This window comes from Thermobia domestica, chromosome 2 (genome assembly GCF_964235325.1).
Source record: "Thermobia domestica chromosome 2, izTheDome1.hap1.1, whole genome shotgun sequence".
Lineage (NCBI taxonomy): Eukaryota > Metazoa > Arthropoda > Insecta > Zygentoma > Lepismatidae > Thermobia > Thermobia domestica.
This window is the reverse complement of record NC_137455.1, coordinates 1204401-1225320: the sequence shown is the minus strand read 5'-3', so window position 1 is coordinate 1225320 and position 20920 is coordinate 1204401. Positions and strand designations below refer to the sequence as shown.

Here is a 20920-nt window from a genome sequence, read left to right as displayed (position 1 = left end):
CCGTTAGCGTTGTCGCTAAATAAGTGTTGTTCAGTATATCTCTGAGCTGAATATATTTTTCTTTTTTTCAAAATGATTCATTTCGCCATGTTTAGAACAAGCATAAAGGGTTACCTGCTTATAAAGGATGACTCATCCATCTGTTTGTAAAACTTAATTGAAGAAAAAAATATGAATCTTGTTTTCTCTACACGTGAAAATTAACCGTTTATAATTGATCTTTTATTTAAGTAATTTTAATTAAAGCAAACACCAAAAATATAGGCGGGTTGCACGCGCACCTTACAGCTCACTGTTGTCAACTCTCCCTTGTCATGTGCCACCTCCTTCCCCTCCTGTTGCAGGAGTAAGCAGACAGCCGTTTACTCAGCCACAGCTCAAACCCTGCGTTCTGCTGTAACCAATCTTCAACACGCACACGAAACATGAAACCTTGACAGTGACTGAGCAAGACAAATATAAATGTGGCAAGTGCGTACGTTGCTAGTTGGCTGTTGCTCTCTCCACCCTTCTTTTTGCTGCGCGCGCAACCCGCCTATATTTTTGGCGTTTGCTTTAGTAACCAATATGACAGGTCACAAGTGTTTATAATCTTATCTTCATTGTAAGTTAAATATATATTACGAAAAGGAAAAGAGGTGAATGAAAAATAAAATGACTAACCATGACGTTGGTGGAATCTAACTGCGAGGCCTTCTGGAAGCATTCAAAGCCTTCCTGAAAAGCGTTTTGAGCCACAGCGATCAGACCTTTGTCAATGAGCTCTCGGATATCAGGCTCCCGAGCAGCAAACCCCGCTCTTCGGATCTCTCGGGCGATGCTAAAATGTCGCTCAGCACCATTGACGTCTCCGAGCTGCAGGTACAGGCGGCCCAGTGCAGACTGCAGCGCCCGCTGGTGAACAACATCTTTCTCAATCAGGATCTCAAGAATTTTCACAGCAAGCGTGTAATCCTAAAACAAGAAAAAATAAGATTATTAAATATCTAACGAAAACTGAAGTTTTAAGATACTGAATTAATGTTAGGGAGAAACTTCTGATGGCGATAGTTTACCCGAGGGTCCTTGAAGCTTTTGTTACGACACTTAGTAAGCTGCTAGTGTAGAACTTGCTGAAACAGCTCACTCCAAAAAGGTAATCTAAATTAGAATTTGCTATTTTAAAAGTAATAAGGTTAAATTACTTTCGTTACAATGTTTGGAATATATTAGAAAAACAAATGGTTTAATGGAATCAAAGCGGTACTATATTTACTCATGCATATTTAATATTTGGGGACATTGTAATCCAGTGGCTAGAGCGTTGGTCCCGGGTTTGATTTCCGGCCGGTGCTCCACCCAGCGTCGTGAGGAAAACTGGGGAGTCGCGTGAATAAAAAACGTGACGACTATTAGGTCTAGAAAGCTCCGGATACGCCGATTAGTGAGAGGACGACCACCTGCTCGTCGCTAGACTGGACGTAGTTCAGCTGGTTGCTGACAGATGGCGTTGGAGGATACGCCGATTAGTGAGAGGACGACCACCTGCTCGTCGCTAGACTGGACGTAGTTCAGCTGGTTGCTGACAGTTGGCGTTGGAGGATGCTTAGGCCCACAATTGGACTGTTACGCCAAGCAGGGGCGGCGATTCGGGGGGGAGAGGGGCAGTTGCTCCCTCCACTTTTTGAAGTGACCCTCTAATGTATATAGTTTCATTTGGAAATGAAAAGTTTTTGTATGTATAACTGGTTCATAGAAAAAATGGTGCCATATAATATTTGTCGTTGCGTGAGTACGTATTGGTTATTTGTCTTCCCGTTGAGTTAAAAAAGCTACAGGAATTGCGTTTTAATTGCAATTAAAAGAAATTAACATTGCAATTGCGTATTTTTTTAAATGTCATAGGATACAGATATGCCAGTAGTATTTACTGTCTTTCATGTAAGAATAATAACATACATTTAATGGCATGCGTGGAATTAAAAATATATGTTGTTCATTAAAACTCCCAATTTCAATATAACTTCTACAAAACAAGCCTCATTATTCATTACTATGATTGCTATTATCTCTTCTATTTATTTGTTTTCCAAATTTGTTATTAAATAATCTGATCACAATATTCCAGACAGAATTGTAAGATGTCCATGAGCAAGCAATCAAATCTCTTCTAACAGTTTCGTTATTTATGAGAACCTACTTGCGTTGCTCTTGTCAATTTACTTAATAAAACATTAAATACGATATATGGTATTTTAACTAAAACAGTTAGTATCCTATTAGTTATACAACCTTTCATCACAGTGTTAAAAACAACTAGGAAAACTAACAGTGATATACAAATATTCAGATCATGACTTGCCCCCCCACTTTTAACGTCCAATCGCCGCCACTGACGCGAAGTGATTTGGTTTGTTTGGTATATTTAGTATTTAGGAAGCATATTTAATGTTCAAATAGATAAAATTATCTTGCCACCGTTAATTAAAAATAAAGGCGTGTTGTGGTACACCAAATGCAAATTCACATTCAATTTGAATAAACATTCTTCGCGGTGGATGGACTCTCGTATTTTATTTTCGATTGACCCAGATTTTCTGATTGAATATCAAACTTATGACACATTTTCTACAATTAGTAATGCCGATAAATTGGATTCGTACTTATGGGTTCAAAAATCTAAAATTGCTTCATAAAATCTGATTTCTAGAGTAGGTGCGACATTAGTGCTTCATTTATTCTGTAACTTAAGAAATGTTTTCTAGAAGAAGTGAGTAAATATTAGTGTTACGATTTTCATATCTATTTTCTTAGAATAATCAACGTAGTTAACATCTGCTACCTTGTATGGACTGTATTCTACAAGTGAAGACATTGTATAATTATTAGTTTAATTAGAGCATATTTCCAAGTTTTTTTTTTTTTTTCTCGAAAGATGACAATTTTATCATTATAACTTAGAAATGTGGAACAAAATGAACTAGGTTTCCATTTTAAAAGGCACTTAATTCGACTTGCATGATTTTCCAAAGTGAAAAATTCCATCAATATGTCAAGTTTAGAAGCACCGAGGAAGAGGCGAGAGAAACCTTAAAACAGAAGATATTAGAATTTATTACATTTATTTATTGCTCATTTTGTCTTTTTAAACTGCTAGTGTATTTTCACGCTCTAACGATACGATTACTTATAGTTTTCGGTTAACGTATATTATTCATTTCTTTATATTCTATATGTAATGTACCTAGGTTCATTATATAGATTTAAGATTGGGAACACTGCTCCACACCGTACAATACGCATGTAACAGCCCGATCCTAATCACAATATCTCTCATTGATATACACTGCATACCTTCTGATAGAGGGCACAGTTGGCAATGGAGTAAAGCACCCTCAGCTCCCGAGAACTCCACAGCTTCTTGGATTCAGTTCGATCTATTTGACTAAGCTCCGCTAGACTACCATCTTCACACAAGCCTTCTTCCAAATTCTGAAGAATCTGCAATATACAAAGCTACTATTAGTAATCGAGTATAGGAAGTGCACAACTCAACAACATATTAAGGAGTAAGGATATCAAATTTTAATTGAGCCATGGATTGGGAACGTGTAGTAGTACACATCTGTTGGAAATTTCTTTTTCATATCACACGTTAAATTTTACACGACGTTATTTTATAGTCGTTGTTTTTAATGTCATCTAAATGAAATAAATAAATAAATTAACATCAAATATAAAAATGAAGATATTACGGTTTGCAGATAATATGGCGCTTATTGCAGAATCAGAAGTGAAAGTCAATAAGATGTTTGAAAACTTGAAGGGCTGTGAAGAATATGAGATGAAAATAAATGTCCGAATGACAAAGCCATAGTGATTGAAACGAAGGGGTCGGTGTGAAATATAGAACTAGGAGGGGACAAAATAGAACACATGACTAGTTTTTGATACATGTGTAGTATTATTAGTAATAATATGAAATGTGAACGTGAAATACAAGCAAGGATAGGAATGGCGAAAGAAACCTTTAGGAGGAAGAAAATATATTTTGTGGGACTTTGAATGGAGAGTTGAGAAAAACTCATAAAATGCTTCGTGTGGAGTATTGTGCTGTATGGGTCAGAACATGCACATTAGACAAAAATGATGAGAAACGACTCGTAGCTTTCGAAATATGGGTGTGGAGAAGAATGGAGCGAATCAGATGGATCGAGCGAAAAATGAATGAGAAGGTGTTAGAAATGATGACTGAGAAAAGAGCAATTTTAGATATTATTAAGAAGAGGAAGAGAAATTGGTTGGGTAAAAAGGAACTATATCATGAGAGACATGCTACAGGGTATGGTGGCAGGAAAGCGAGGGAGGGGACGAAGGAGACTGGAATTAATGGACGATATCAAAACAAAGAAATCGTACGTGAAGACGAAGAGGTTAGCGGGAGGCCGTGGAGCATAGAAGCTTCTTAGTTGGATCAAGTTACCTGCAAATAATGGCAGAATACCTACAATGGAATAATAAAAATGCAATTATCTTGACATCATAATTATCGTGAATATTCACGCCTAATTTTATTTTTTCACTTAAAACGATGTTATACTGACAAAATTATGGTATGAAATTGGAAATAAATTAACAAGACCTGACGACAGTAATTTAGTCCATAAGAGTTTCACAGTTAATAACACTAGAAGTCATTTTCACGTTTTCCTAAGTGTTTCAATCCCTTATTAGATGGTTCATGATTTTCTATGATCTATCTTTTTGCTTAGTTCTCTAGTGACTTCTTTCATTCGACAGCCACCGGTACTTCTGAATTCATTATATGAAAGTTTCTCATTTTCTCAACGGTTTTCTCGCAGATTTATTTGTTTCTTGAAATGATCAAAACTACATTTTTCTCTTAGCTTATACGAAGGCCATCTGTTCTTGTTTTACTCCTCCAACTATCATCCAAGACGAGTAGAACTGTATTGGAGACATCATACCTTAAGCCCCTGGGCAAAGACCATCATGGCGCCCTCCCCTATCGTAATATGCCTTTTAGGGTCCAGGAGGGTTTTTCCCTTAAGTCTTAAAAAAATCCTGTTTTCTTCAAAAGTACTGTTGCTGTATTAAAAGAAAAAGAGCGTCTTCAATCAACACGGACGGAAGCAGGGCGCAATGGCCAAGAAAAATGAAATCTTTAAGTTTTACGTCCCACGATTTGTCGGTTAGGCTAAAGGAGACGGTGATGATGAGAGATGAGTGAAATGGTGGAATGAAGAAAGTGGGAGGAAACGGAACAACCCCGAGAAAACCCACGAGCACGGTGTTTGTCCACCACAAAGTCCACACGTCGCGAGCTGGGATCGAACCAGGGACCCCAAGCACCGGAGGTGAACGCTCTACTACTGAGCCACCGCGCCCCCTGTGCAATGGCCAAGAGTCCATTAGAGAAAACTTCACATTTTATTTGGCAGTCACCTACTCCGATTCCTGCGCATTTACAACTCTTGTAAGCAGTGTTCGTAGTGGAAAAAAAAAGCAGAGGCGGTATGTTTTATTACGATCTTGACTCGACATACCGGCTATCTAAATGTTTAAATACAGTGAGGGTATGTTGCCTAAAAGATTGCATTTATATTTACATGATGACTGAAAACTATTCGAGAGCTTCTCTGTAGTTACGGGGGGAGGAGGGCACTTTGCATTATTGAATGATTTTAGGGTGGGGTCAGGGTTTCACGTAATGTGGTGAGTATGAGAAACAGGATAAAATGAGTTTCTGTGGGGACTGGACTGGAGGCTGGGATGGTACCAAGTCAGGAAACAAGGAATACTTTGTTTTTCTCGGTTAGATAGATACAACTGAACTCTTTACAGATTATTTTGAAACAACATCCCAGGTTGGAGAATGGTAACGACAGGACCTTGAGATGGTTGTTGAAGAATGACAGACTTGTACACTGTGTTTAAAAATAATTTGAGAATACAGCAACTGAGATGATAATCAGAGACCTTACAAGCTGGAAATAATTTCACTGTTGCCAGTTAGATATAACTTTCTGTATTCATTTCGCTATGGGAAGTTCTGGTTCTTTTTATCAATTGCATTATCTCTTCGTGTAAATGGTTTTGATCTTATTGAAAATTTCAGTTCATCTTCTGTGAAGAGATTTTAAAACGGAAAACGGATATATTCTGCTCATCTTGTAAAGTTTTATTTTCCATTCACAGAAGGAAGAATAAACAGCTGGAGATTTATTGTTCCTTAAATGCTTAAGATCGATCGAATTATAGTATTCTTTATGTACGGTAAATTATTCTCCTACTCACATTGGACATGTAATATCTAAAAATTTTGCTACTAAGAAAAAAAAGTGAAGGTACACGTAAAATGAGCTATAATATAGAAGAATGAAAGGTAAATAACACACTTACAGCCTACGCATGTTTTTCAGTTATTTTTATTTATTTACTCTTTAAAGAAATACTCTTTACTTTCTTGTGATATATTACAAGGGAGCTGATTAGTTCTCGGCTCGACCCTCTTCCGACATATAATTGTGAAACCATTCATTGCATTTGAAACTTTTTTTTTTTTTTTTTTTTTAAAGTTTAAATGCCAGCTGGGACGATCATAGCACTAACGGTTTTTCTTTATAGTCATTGATTGAATCATGACGCAGCTAAACGTGTAATTCACCGAGGAGGAGTTGCGAGGAATTAGGAGGTTCTTCTTGCAATAGAAGCCAACAAAGGAAATCCATGGTTGCAGGCTAGACACATTGGCAAGGTGCTTCCCTCAATAATCTGGGATAAGAATGGTATTTCGTCATCAGATTACCTTCCAAAGGGACAAACTATAGTATTTACCAGAGTATTTACTGCACTTTTCTAGCTAAGTTAAAGAACGCTATTAAAGGAAAGCACCAGAGAAACTTGAGAAGAGGTGTGTTGTTTCTGCAGGACAATGCTTCTGTTTACAAAGCTGGAAGAACAATGGATTTTGTGAAGGGCCTAGGGTTTCACTCCATTACCTAGCCACCCTACTCTCTAGACCTTGCACCCCGTGATTATTATCTCTTTCCTAGATTAAAAAAGTTCTGAAAGGACAAATAATTTAGCAATGATAACGAGGTTATAGCAACTGCAAAAGTTTTTTCTTCAAAGAGGCGTTTTAATAATAATAATAATAATAATAATAATAATAATAATAATAATAATAATAATAATAATAATAATAATAATAATAATAATAATAATAATAATAATAATAGGAAATATAGAAGTTGGAGCAACGATATGCCAAATGTTTTGACCCTCTGGGAGAACACGTTGAATAACCTAAAACTTTCGTCTCTAACTGAAATCCTTCTGGGTCGGGCCGAGAACTTATCAGACCCTCTTCGTATTTATTCTCACTATTTTACTCTATGCCTGATTATTTCCAAATCAAGTTCTAGTCATTTCGATGTACAAATCAATTATGGTTTGGATTAATTATTAATAAACACTATGTGATACATTTTCATATACAACGTACTTACCTTTGCACCCCTGTATATCTTGCGTTTTCAATATTTAACAAATAAACAGAAGAGATACACGAGTGCCAAACGAAGTACATTGTTCTATATGATTTGGATTTTTTTTTACTATTTCATTATTACATAATACAGATTCTTGTACTTTTTAATTTACTTTCTGCATAACTTTTTTATTCCCTATGACGTAAACGTAAGGTTAGAGGGAGAGAAAATCGAAGACGTTCTCCTTTTTAGGACGTCTAATATCCTTAGACGGAAGAAGTGAAAAAAACGTAAGTTCAAGGATAGCGCAGGCTAAACAAGCATTCAATAGGAAAAGAGGACTGTAACATGAAGAAATGTGTCGTTGGACATTCGAAAACGAACGATTTACTAAGACTCGGGTATGGAGCGTGGCGCTTTACGGTTCAGAGACGTGGACACTGAGAAAAGCTGAAATACCCGAGCTGGAAGCATTTGAAATGTGGTGTTAGCGCAGGATGCTGCGCATATCATGGACCGAAAGGAAAAGGAATGAAGACGTGCTAAAGGAAGCTAATGAAGGACGACAGATCATGAAGAAAATAGGAAAGAGAAGAAACAGCATGCTTGGCCATCTTATTCGCACTCCGATTGGATCATAGAGGGAAAGGTAGAAGAAGAGGAAGATCAAGAATAAAATATCTAGATGCAGTTATGAGAAAAGACCTTATCAAAGTATAAAACAGCTTTCCTAAGGGAGAGAAAAGTTTTAAAATTTCTATGTTGCCTACCAACCTACGATTGAGGAGAGAAAGAACGATGACATAAGGAGGTTAATTAGTGAAAATTTGACATGTGACATTTCACCGTTAGCACGATAATCATTTAAGACACGTCAAGTGTAGAGTAAACTATCAAATTAACAGACTTCGGATTTAACAGTCCGAATTTCATTAATATCTATATTAACTATAGTACATGTAATTCGGAAAGATATATTTGATTATTTTAGGCAATTTCGATCCTTGATTATTAAGAAACAGCATTCAGCGGGAAAGCAACAGAAGCTTAAGTACTTTTTCATCCCTCTAATACGTAGTTGTAAGGAGTTTTCTGTTATTAATATTTATTTATTGCATTTTTTCTACGGCAGCAAGGTTAAGGCCGTAAGGCCTTTTCTTACAAAACACACACACGCACTCACACATACATATTTACTAACAACAAAATATAAGAATAACTAATGCAACACAAAACTATATAAATATGGCAGTTGCAAAGAATCTGACAAAAGTCTTGAGTTATGTTTATTTGAGAACGGGTATGTTAATTGGACAGGTTCTGCTTTAGCAAGCTTTTCGTTTCTAGGGCAAATTTTGCTTTTGATTTCAAGTTTCTTAGACCAGGGGTAAACTATTCCAGAGATGGATACTAGTAGACACGAATCATTTGTCGTATGTCTCTGTGCGATGTTTAGGAAGTAGCAAAGAATTATCTGCTCTAGTGACGCGGCAACGAATTCATAATTATTGTTTAAATATGGAGGGGTCTTGTTTGCAACGATACTAAACACTTTTACTAAAATGTGACGTTTCCTCCGAAGGTGGAGCGGTAGCCAGCCAAGTCCATTCAATGCCGGGCTGGCGACGGAGGTTAAAGATAAATCGAATGCGTGTGTTGTACATACGTTCCAATTTAGCTGAAAGAGCAGTTGATAGGTCATTATATGCTACGACACAATAGTCGAATATAGGAAGCAGGAGCGCCTGAACATTAAATATTTTACATTTACATTATACAGTATAATTCAAGTGTAATACCCTATGTTAAAAAAGTAACACAATTCGTGATTTCACGAACTTTCCGTTTTAAGACACTTCTGTTCCATTTAATCCGTTAAATGAACAGTTTACTATATTATGCACTGAAAAACAATCTGGATCTTTTATTTATTAAATTTTGTGTCCAAGAATACAATCTTGTGATTCAGAAATTAGTAGGGAGAAAACATAGTCTTACTCATTACCTTTCGCACTGTGCCTAAAAGAGTGTGGAGTCGATTGAGGGCCTCCTGGTGTTTCATTGTGTACTGAGGAAGCTCAGCGAGGACCAGACGAAAACTAAAAGGCACCATGGAGCCTATCCTCCCTCCGTAGAGCTCAGGGTAGAACTGGAAGTAGAGATCAGGGCGATCCAAATCTCCAAAAGGCTCTGCTTCCACTTCAGCGACAGAGAACGACCGAAGCTTCACGTGCAACGCTATTCGCGTGAACCATAGCTGGGAATTTCAAATTAAACATATTTCATTATCTCTTATACAAATATACAAATACTTACTTGACAAAGGTGCTTAAAGAACACAAGGAACACTTATTTTATTTTTTCATATTTACCTTCATGTTCCGAGGAGATAGATATACTGCATAGTATATGAAATATTTCAAAAACTACTAAGTTTTTCTGTTAACGGCAATAAACAATTGAACTTTTTTTTCACTTTTTCCCATCATTTACGTATCTGATTATTGAGATTCCTTAGATGTATGAATCTTCTGTCAAACGTACAAAAAAGTTTGTAAGCTGGAATAGTTCATGAGTCTATAAAATATACTTACAGTTTTATATTATACTAACTCACTTCCATTTACATTTATTTTATTTTATTTATTTATTTATTTATTTGTAATTTCTTTCTTTCTTGGGTGTGCCTGTCTTCAGGGAACATGAAGATATGAAATATTGTTGGATATCACCTTAATTAACTAACTAACTTATAGAGTTTGTATAATAACTTGTTTCTTGCTTAATAGTTTAAGTTATGAGTCAATTTTTGGATCAAAAGATCTAACAAAAGAGACACTGACCAAAGCTTAAAACTTTACTTTATTTTAAATTATAATTTGTAACTGTTTCGGATATCTAGCATATCCTTCTTCAGACACGATCGAAATTAATGAAAATACAGACATATATATAAATGTTGTTATAACAGAGTTTAAATTCTTTAACCGTCATATATATATTCATTGTTATAAAAAATTTTAAATTCTTTTAACAGTCATATATAGAGTCATTGTTGTACTTTTTTATTTTTATTTATTTATTTATTTTTCTTATTTACCGAGGCCTTCAGCACATCCTATAAGTCTTCGTGTTAACTTTCCATTTAATCACTTCCTTTATTTTTGGTTCTTATAAGGGTCTTTTATTTTTATTATTTTTTTTTTATTTTTATTTATTTATTTATTTATTTTTTTTTCTCTATGTTATTCAAACTTCCTTGCCATGATTCATTAATTGGTAATCCCCCTGTCCAGTTCATCAGTTTATCTCTTCCTACCTTCTTTATCCAATCCGCTTCTTTCCACTTCCTTATTATCATTCTTTTCTCCATCTCCAATACTTCCGTCTTATCCCAATTAATTGCGTGATTCGTCTCCTTAACATGTTTGTATATGGCATTGGTATCTTTTTTCTTCCTAACATCATCTTCATGTTGTTTTATCCTTTCTTTCATTCTCTTTCCTGTCTCTCCTATATATGACATATCGCAGTCCTCACACCATACCCTGTAAATGACCCCTTCTTCCTCTTCATTAATCTTTTTAGTTCCTTTTCTATTCTTCCTCTTTATTGATCTTAATAAAGTTTCTCCACTCTTTCTATAAGTTCTGACCCCTCCTTTCTTCAATAAATTCTTCAGTTTCTCCGTTTCTTCTCCCATACTTTCTATGCCATGCCATTTTCCACTCTCATCTTCTTCATTCTTCTTTCTCCCTCTCTTCCTCTTCCTGCGTTCTTCTTCCTTCTCTAACTCTTTCTTGCTGTAACCGTTCTTCTCTAACTGTCTGTAGAATTTCTGTATGCTCTCCTTCCTTCCTTCCTCTTCGTCCTCCATCATTTCTATTCTTCTTATCATATTTGTTATGAAATTTCTCTTTGTACTCCTATCCACGTCGCTCCTCTCATGGCAGTACACTCCCGCTGAAGAAGGATATGCTAGATATCCGAAACAGTTACAAATTATAATTTAAAATAAAGTAAAGTTTTAAGCTTTGGTCAGTGTCTCTTTTGTTAAAACAATTAATCCAAAGCCATGAATAGTCTTACTAACAAAAGATCTAATACATTTCAGTTAAAAATTTTCATGTAGGCCTTATATCTGGAGAACTATATATAGTATAGCCAAAGCCAAACTATCACTTAACTCATTATGATATACTTATCCCATAGAAAATACGAGAACTCGATTTAGGGGACGTTCATAAATTTTGTGGCCCCTAATCCAAAAACTAATTATTGGTCAAATCTTGTTCACATACTTTTTTTTTAGTTAATTGGTAATTCTTATGTACATTGCAATTGTTTGCAGCGGAAAATGATTTTTTTCCTGTCCTTTTATTTCGAATATTACCAAAAATAAGAATTATAAATGGTCTTTCTCGATTCAATGTTTTAGGGGCACTGTGGGACACTTTTAATTCTAAGACAGCAAATTGATTAGAAAAGAGTCGATCAAAAACGTAGAATATGACTCGCACAACTAAAAGACTCTGCCAAATGTAGTCATACATTTATCCAGATTTACCCATGCGAACATAGCCAAACAGTAAAGTCAATTCTAGGTATAAACTGAACAGGAATAATTTCATAAATAACCTTCTGGGTATGAGTATTCACGAGGCCTCTCCACCTTCTTTTATCGTTTCAGCATCTCTCATCCTTCACTCGCTCTACCTTATACCTCTTGCTTCGTACATGCCTTTCACCTTGTTCTCTGTCTTCCTCTTGGTCGTTTGTCATTTCTCATGTTTTCATGTGCGTTGATATACAGTTAATCTCCATTTTTCTTAAGTGTCCCAACCATCGTAGTTTGGATTTCCGTATTCTTTCTCTTAATTCATTGGCGCAAACTTAACGAAAATTTCCGTTCTGCATCCTTCCATGCCGTTTCCCTCCTACTAACTCAAATGTTAGTACGCATGTGGAATGTCTCATCACTTTGTATTTTGATTGTCCATTATTAGATAGCATGAGTATACAGGATTTCCCTATTAGTAATTAATTAATGAATGAATAACTCATTATCTATCTATCTATCAATGAAAGTAATTATGTCTGTGACTTAATAACTCTTGAACCATTCCATCAATCTCAATCAAATTTTCAACATATATGAGGTTCGGGCTTGGGATGGTTTTTACCATTTCATTTTAAAGGTGAAACTTGGGCGAGAGTGAGGTACATATATAAAATGATCAAAAAATGACCGATATTAGTGTCGAATCTATAGTTTTTTGGGGTCGCTGAGATGAACAGTGACACTTTCGATGTTGTTCAAATCCAAATTCAGCCCCACAGTAGTACTATTTAATTTTTAAGACAAAAAACATTGTCTATGAGAGAGCGTTTAAGTAATAATAAAAAGTGACTAAAGGAGCATATTACTAATTTTTCTTATGTAGCAAAGCGGCTAATTGACGATAATAAAATATAACGTGCAGTGTATTTAATTTTGTTAAAAAAAAAAAAAAGATTGATTCCATTTTAATTGCCAGAAAATGTATGTGCCAATGGGTTAAGATTTGCTCCACAAGTTCTTTACTTAATTACATCATTTCTTATCCTATCCCTTCTTGCTCTTTCCAAAATTGTTCTTCGGAATTTCATGTTCGACACCTCAAGCCTTCTCCATTCTTTCTCGGTCATTACCCATGTCTCCGCTGGGCCGTCCCATTTATTTTGTACAGTGGTAATTTTATCTTACTAGATATTCTTTCATTCCATAATAGCCCTTTTATCTGTTCGTAAAATCTTCCTCCTTTCCCTCATTTCTTCTTCCTCACTTCCATTATTGCTTGTTTCCTTCCCAAATACATAAAACTGTTCATTTCTTTTAGTTTTTCTGTACTGCTATTAACGTATTATTCACTGTATTGTTTTGTAATTCCCTGAAACCTAACTAAGAAGATCTGGGCAATTTACATGCAACTCATCTTACTTCTTAGGATTTTCGTGTGAATGGTAAACAATGATGAGGTTAACAGGTTAAGTACCACCTATATTGCAAGAAAAACATCCCGCTATGCCGAAAATGTTTCATTTTTGGTTTCTGTGCGTCCTTCTAACTAATAATTTATTCATTTTCGGTAATTCTGTATTATCGGTACTATGCAGCATTGATACTTTTTTGTTATAACACGTTGGTCTCACGCGTCCTCAAACAGACCACCGCCCGGAATAGCCATACTGACCACGTGTAATTAACATCTCACCACGTCAATTTTAGCGGTTTGTGTCCGGATTTTCCCGGGAAAATACGAACGCATAGGTTAGTAACGAGTTAAGTATAGCGGCAACATCTGCACGTTTTGTTGTACTTTTACTCCATGTCATTATTATCTCACCTCAATTTTGAGTGACCTGAATAATAATTAGATCTTTGGATAACGAGGTTTGTTAAATAATAGTACGAAGAAGCTACTGTGCTACAATTTTTACGCATGCGTGCCATACCAAGCTTTTCTTCGAAATGGCGGGTGCTTTTGAAAAAGAAAAGCGGATATATGAACTCTAGGGGAAAGGTTATCCGATGAAGATGACAATAGTGAAAACGAGTCATTTTTCTGTGATATGTATATCACCTTTCAATTAAGAGTAGTGATAAAGACATACAGCCAAGTAAAAAGAAATCCAAGCACACTACTCGTACCAAGAAAGAAGAAGATAAAAAAGGACAATCATGATACCGTTTCCTTAACACTATCTATTCCAGTAGTACAGACCACGTTGGACTCACAATTCCACAGGTCGAGACTGTTTTTTCGTACTACCAGGCCTACTACTATATACTGCAATAGCTTTTAATGTAAAAGGTAAGATCAGTGACTCATCACAGATCATAAGCTAACAAGAAGTTGTGTGAGAACAACCTGGCACCACGTGGCCGTAAGAAAATTGTTATGACACCAACGTGGTCTCACGCGGCACTTAATTTAAACACTTAATACTGTGAAATCTTTGCACTTGAATCATCATCTTTTGAAAGTCTTTTCCTGTGAAGAACTTATGTATATTTTTAAAAATTAATTAATAATTAGAAAGAATTACGCAATTTTGTGATAGTTTGTAAAAAAATGCTTATTTCTAGCAGGGATTCTGTAAAGATGCAGTTATAACCTTAAATCTACGTTAAACGTTAAACTTAGATGATTATACACTTTTTTTTAATATGCCGTGAAATTATTCAAAACAAATATTTAGGTTACATAATAAATATTTAATCAAGCTATTACGAAGTAGCACTCTTTATTACCCCTTCCCCCCTTCGACATTAATAACTAAAATCTTCCTATTAAAAATATTTAAATATTTCTGTAAGAAATACACTAATGAAAATGAATTATTCTACGTTAGTCATGGTCGTATCTGGAGCCACTTAAGTACGTACCAGGAAATAAATAATAACAAAGCCTCGATTTCCAAGGAATAAACCAAAAAGCTTTTGTTTCAAGACATACGAATTGAACGAATATGTTCGTTTAGTGATTTCTCATTGTCAACCCTTCACTTGTAAAATCCTGTAGAAATCTTCAGGAATATTTCAAAAGGAGATATTCAACGATTATGGTAAAAGGTATGAGTTAGAACAAACGCACATCGACGTTCATTCGTTCATTTCGTAATTCTCTATATATCTTCATGTTGAGACCAAGACCATGACAGGACAGAACACTTTCATACTAGTCAATTAGGTTCTTTCGTAGCGCCTGTGCGTATACTGCTGTCGACCGAGTTAATAACCATTCTCTTCACAGTGCCAGGGTGCTAGAGAAAGTTGGAAATCATATAAGGAAACTAACTGTGTTAATGGTTCAGTGGTACAGTATATGCCTGACAATCTGAAAACCAGAGTTTGATACTCTGAAAGTATAAGGATCAATTTTTTTGTGTTCCTTCCAATAATCGTAAAGTGTTACGATTATGTTTATTTACCTGTATGGAATGTGCAGTATGTTTGCTCGGGTGACCAGCGCGACCAGCCCCTTGGCCATAGATCGTGAGAAGCCTTCCAGTAAGGTTGATGGCTGCCCTGTAGCATCCAGCCTACAACACAAACATTCCTTTTAGATATATATAGATAGTAGCTACATTTATGAGAAACAAATAGTCGTACTTGTTATTCCAAAGTTGCAGAGATGCGAACTGTTCAAAGAATTTAACAGACAATCAAGAAGGGTATGACCACGTAATATACAAGATTAATCGACAGCATAGAAAATCTGAATTTGCATTTAAGCAAGTCACGATGACCAACTTTGCTATGGAAGACAAACAAGTGCGAAAAAACAATTGAATTTCAGAGTTGACAATCTGACACTTTGAATATTATGTACGTGATACACATAAAACGATCCGTCAGATCTTTACGAATTGATGTGTGTAGTTTCAGGCAGTACACACAACGACTGGGACATTATGATAACAAATTTTACTAACACAAACACAAACATTATTAAGAAATTGTTGAAGTTTACACGCACTCACGAGATAATTACTTTTTTTTCACTTCAATCAAAATCTTCAAATTGTTACAAAAAATAATAATAAAAAAAAACAACTTAATAGATAGAGCCTATCTATTTCAACTGTGCCTCTTCTGGCGCTGCTGTCAATGTGTGATTTCCCGTACCTTCATCGAAAGAGGAGAGACACGTTGCTACGACCGAGATCTTTCAATTGCTGGATGCGGAAGCGTTGCCAAAATGAATTATTTTATGCACTTCGCTGTGCTCTGTTTTGTTAGCCACTCTAAGTAGCCTACGATCTTCACTCGTCAAGACCAAACGACTGAATGGCAAACTGACAACAGAAATGAGGTAATTCATTATTTTACCTAAGGAAAGGGAGGGTTTCTTCCGTCAGAGGGTAGTGAGGGTGGGGCCGAAGTATAGTTCGCATATTTCCCGAGGGCACACCTGAAATAGACAGGCTCTAGCCGGCAACCATTCTTAAGAAAATATCTATTGTTTTTAAATATGGCGATAATATTTATCCAAGATGCATTTCTCAACCTATAAGATTAGTAAAGTAGAGTCCCGAAAACTCGGCGTAATGTGGACCGAAGAATGGCTGAGTTTGTAAAAATGCCGGGTTATCGCAAGCGGGGTTAAAACAGAGTAAGTACGAATGTTTCCTCAGAAAATACAGTACTGTACTTGTATGTATTAATTGCTTGAGAATACAATAGAGAATAAACTGCCCCAATTATCCTTAAATAAAGGAAAAGTACGTACTTTATGAAGGCATAGAGCCTTTGCTATACATGAAAACGAAAATTAATGAGTACGCACTGTACAGTAATTTACCTGATAAGACAGACCCCTGAACGGGTCTGAGCGCGGGGTTTCTTCGCCTTACCAGGGTGTGACAGGGTTATCCGGACTACCGGTTTATCGATTGCCGAGTTTTAGGAACTCTACTGTAATTATTCTGTGTAAAATCATCAATACTATTAAAAATGATGAGTGGAAACAGTAATTCCGTTGACTGTATCTCTTAAGATTTTTACTGGACAGTTTCGACCATTGTTCGAGTGTAGTCTTGTTCACAAGGGAAGTTACTCACATAAAGATAGAATCATTTTATAACACATTTTGTACTTCTAGCGTAAAGCTTCATAGTTGGAAACAAACCTCTTGTTAAACTGGTTGTTTATGTTAAAAAAAAAAAAAAAAAAAAAAAAAAAAAATGCTTCTTTGTAAAAGAGTGACAATTTAACATTAATAACTCATGAGACTTTTTCTTAGAGTGTCTTCTTTTCTTCATATAACAATTCACTTCACATACTTCAACAGGTCTTCGAGGACGAGAGTTTATCACAAAGGCAAGTCTACAGACAGCACAAGGCATTTTGGAAGGCTGTGAAGAGATTGACGATGAAGCCCGTGGTAGGCGTCAATCAATCTCCTCAAACGACGGAAATGTGACCCGTATGGAAAAACCTTTTACAAACACACCATCGAATAAGTGTTCGTTTAATGGTTGACATGCTAAATATTCCAAAAACTATCGTCCACGAGATTGTGACCAAGGATTTGCACATGAGGAAAGTGTGCGAAAAGCCTGTGCCAAGTATTGAACGACGACCAAAATCTCATCGAGTGAAAATTTGTGACGATGTTTTGTAAATGTGTGGAAATGATCCCAACTTTTTGGGCAACGTTATCACGGATGACAAAACGTGGATATTCCAGTACGACCCGAAATGAAGAGGCAAAGTGTCAACTGGCAAACCTCGGCGTCCTCTCGTCCCAAGAAAAACAACTGACTGATAGCTTAAATATCTTTTAGCTATAGACAATCTTACAATATTAAATTACCGTAAAATAATAGTCACAGCTTCCAGCAGTCGTTAATGTCCTCACAAAATTAATATTTATCCATTCGAAGTTGGCTCACTAATAATGTGTCAATTTTTACACTGAAAAAGTGTAATTCGAAATCAGCCGTTTTAGACTCTTCTCTTTTTATGTACGTAATTTATTAGCACAGAATTATTATCAATTAACTTATAACTATTCTATTAGGTTTTGTATCCATATTATTAAACTATTCATAACAATACACTGTGTGATATATATATATATATATATATATATATAAAACATGTAACAGTTTCAACACACTAATTGTGTCTCCATCAGACTCCCGCTTCTTCTCTGAGAAGGAAGGATTGCAAGTCTGATGAAGACACAGTTATTGTGTTGAAACTGTTACGTGATTGTGCTTTTACGGTATATATTTTTATCACATAGCATTGTTCAGTTTGATGTGTTAATCTGACAATTAGCTTAGTTATAAATTACGTGAAATTAAATATTGTTAAAAGAAAAATAAATAAATAAATTGAATATTGAAATTAAACTTTGCTTTAATTAAAGCGTAAATTCAACTATTAACAAAGTAAATAAGGATACGGGCGTATTTTATGGATTATTATTATATTTGAAGGGTAAGGGGAAAAAACAAGGAATGTCCATGTATGTGCTTTGTCCTATCTGTTGGTGACTCTTGGTACTATTTGACTGTATATGCCATGCATACGTAGATGTAAAAATGTCCATGTAAAAAGAGGCAAAAGATGTAACTAACCCTATTCTTCTTACGCGGTTTTCAATATTAAATCGCAGTTTTCTCGAAAATGCAGTTTTGTGACATTCCTTCTTTTTCCCCCTTACCCTTCATTTCTAATGTACCTAAATATGGTTCATTAGGGTCTAATTTAAATTTACTGAAGATTCTAAAATTCTCTTTCTATTCATTGCACAAATTACAAAGATTCGTTTGCCACACATCCCATTGCGATGGTAACTACTCGAAGGTTAAATTTGCCAAAGAGCAATCTTACCTACCTGAATGAGCTCCCTCAGACCCCTGTCATCCTGAGTGACGTCATTAACTGTAAGGACTTTTCTCTTCGCAGCTTCCGCCTCTCCCAGGTAGTGACTCACTACTTCGTGAACAGTGTCAACCTACAAACAAAAACAAGTAATGCTCAGACGATTCATTTTATTATTCTATAAAAAAAATACGAAGATTTTTTTTTTTTTTAAATATTGTATTTCAATATACATACGGCCTACTTTAATGGAGAATTTGCAAAGCTTTAACTTTTCTTACGCCATACACATCACAGCTTTCTAAATATTGAGACAGTCGCAAGTGCGGAATTAATTTCTACCATCTTTAATATATTCCTTAATTTACTGATAGGTACTATGGGATGGATCTTAATGAAATGACAAAGCTTACCTTTGCACCCGTGATCCTCTTATTTTAGTTTACACTGATATTTCGACTCATTCTGGAGTCATACTCGCAACCATTTGCAAGTCATGAAATGAAAGCTTTCAGTTTTACGTCCCACGCTTATGCCAGCTACGCTAATGGAGACGGTGATGATGAGAAATGAATGAAATAGTCGAATGAAGAAAGTGGGAGGAAACGAGAGAACACCGAGAAAAACCACGCACACAGTATTTGAAAATGAAATGAAATCTTTAAGAAACGGTGGTGATGAGTAATAAATGAAATGGTGAAATGAAGAAAGTGGGAAGAAACGGGAGAACTCCGAGAAAGCCCACGCACACGGGTTTATCCACCAGAAAGCTCACTTGGCACGAGCTGGGATCGAATCAAGGACTCCATGCACTAGAGTTGAACACACTACCACTGAGCTACCGCGGCCCACAACAATTTGCAGACTGGAACTTCTATAATATATACGGCTCACTAACACAAAAATAAAAACTGCTATCTAGATAACTATTTACATAGAAACCAGTGTGCACAGTGATAAGTAAAAATTAACATCAAGAAATAACATTTGATACCAAATAGCTAGAAATAGCAGTTTTTCGTACGTCAGAGGACTGACAATCTTTGCAAATGAAGTGTTATAGTGAATAAGATTAAAGACTAGCGGAGTTCGGGAATTTTGAGCTTCATTTTCTTCACAGGACTTACATATGCAGACAACGATGGTACTATAGGAGTTCCAGCCTTTAAAAAGTTGTTAACATGACTCTAGAGTGAGTCGAAATATCAACATGAACTAAAAGAAGAGAATCACAGATGCACAGGTAAGCTTTGTCATGTTATTAATATTCATTCATTCTTCTACGAATACCACTACTTTGCAAAATGGTCCATATAACAACTTTGCAATTGGTCAACGTTTCTACCTATTGTAATGGGCATATTTTTTCATTTTTTTTCTTTTCACTGGCTGTTAGCGGTGTTGAAGTTCACTCATTTCTGTTATTTAATCATTTTTGGGGATCCTTTAACCTTCCTAACCATTTTTCATAATTCGCACAAGGTCCCATCCTTTTCTCCGATTTGAAACAAAAGTTTTGATGTGGATTACCAAAGAATAAATGTTAAATTTATATATGAGTGTCTTAGGTAATGTCCTTGTATTGTCAGTTAACAATTTTACTTTTGCTTTGTTTCTTAACGCGTGCTGAAGGAGCCGTGATGCTTTTTCTTTAATACCTGGTGTGAAGTTGTACGACAGGTGGCGCCACTGCTGAAGAGGAGTAGATGTAATTACCCGTTAGCATGGAAGCGGTGGCTTGGTGTTACCTTGATACGTGCTACAAGAATCACTGCGATATTTTTGTTCAGCACAGCGTAGCAACCTGTTGAGTGCAGGCGTGTGTGTGTGTCAAGGCGGATTATTAATTACGCAGAACGCATAAAAAACTGGAACAACGCGTTTGTGTCAAAACCGGGAAACCTGCTTCGGAGACTTACGAACTCTTAAAAACACCTTTGGAAAGAAAGGTCTGAGTCGGTCAAACGTGTTTACCTGCTTTAATAGATTCAAAGATGGCCGCGACTCAGTCGAAGATGACGCCCGCTTCGGCCGGCCTTCCACGTCA

General features: G+C 35.9%; 1 protein-coding gene across 1 annotated transcript in view; it reads right to left on the bottom strand.

The window, feature by feature from the left end:
• Nucleotides 1-20920, bottom strand: part of LOC145669780 (trafficking protein particle complex subunit 12) — a 30392-nt gene that overhangs the window by 4298 nt on the left and 5174 nt on the right. Inside the window, exons 3-7 of the mRNA XM_081738123.1 lie at nt 18887-19006; nt 15468-15578; nt 9499-9750; nt 3334-3480; nt 664-954 (exon numbers count right to left, since the gene is read on the bottom strand). Coding sequence (XP_081594249.1) covers nt 664-954; nt 3334-3480; nt 9499-9750; nt 15468-15578; nt 18887-19006 — 921 coding nt within the window. The remainder of the gene's footprint in view (nt 1-663; nt 955-3333; nt 3481-9498; nt 9751-15467; nt 15579-18886; nt 19007-20920) is intronic.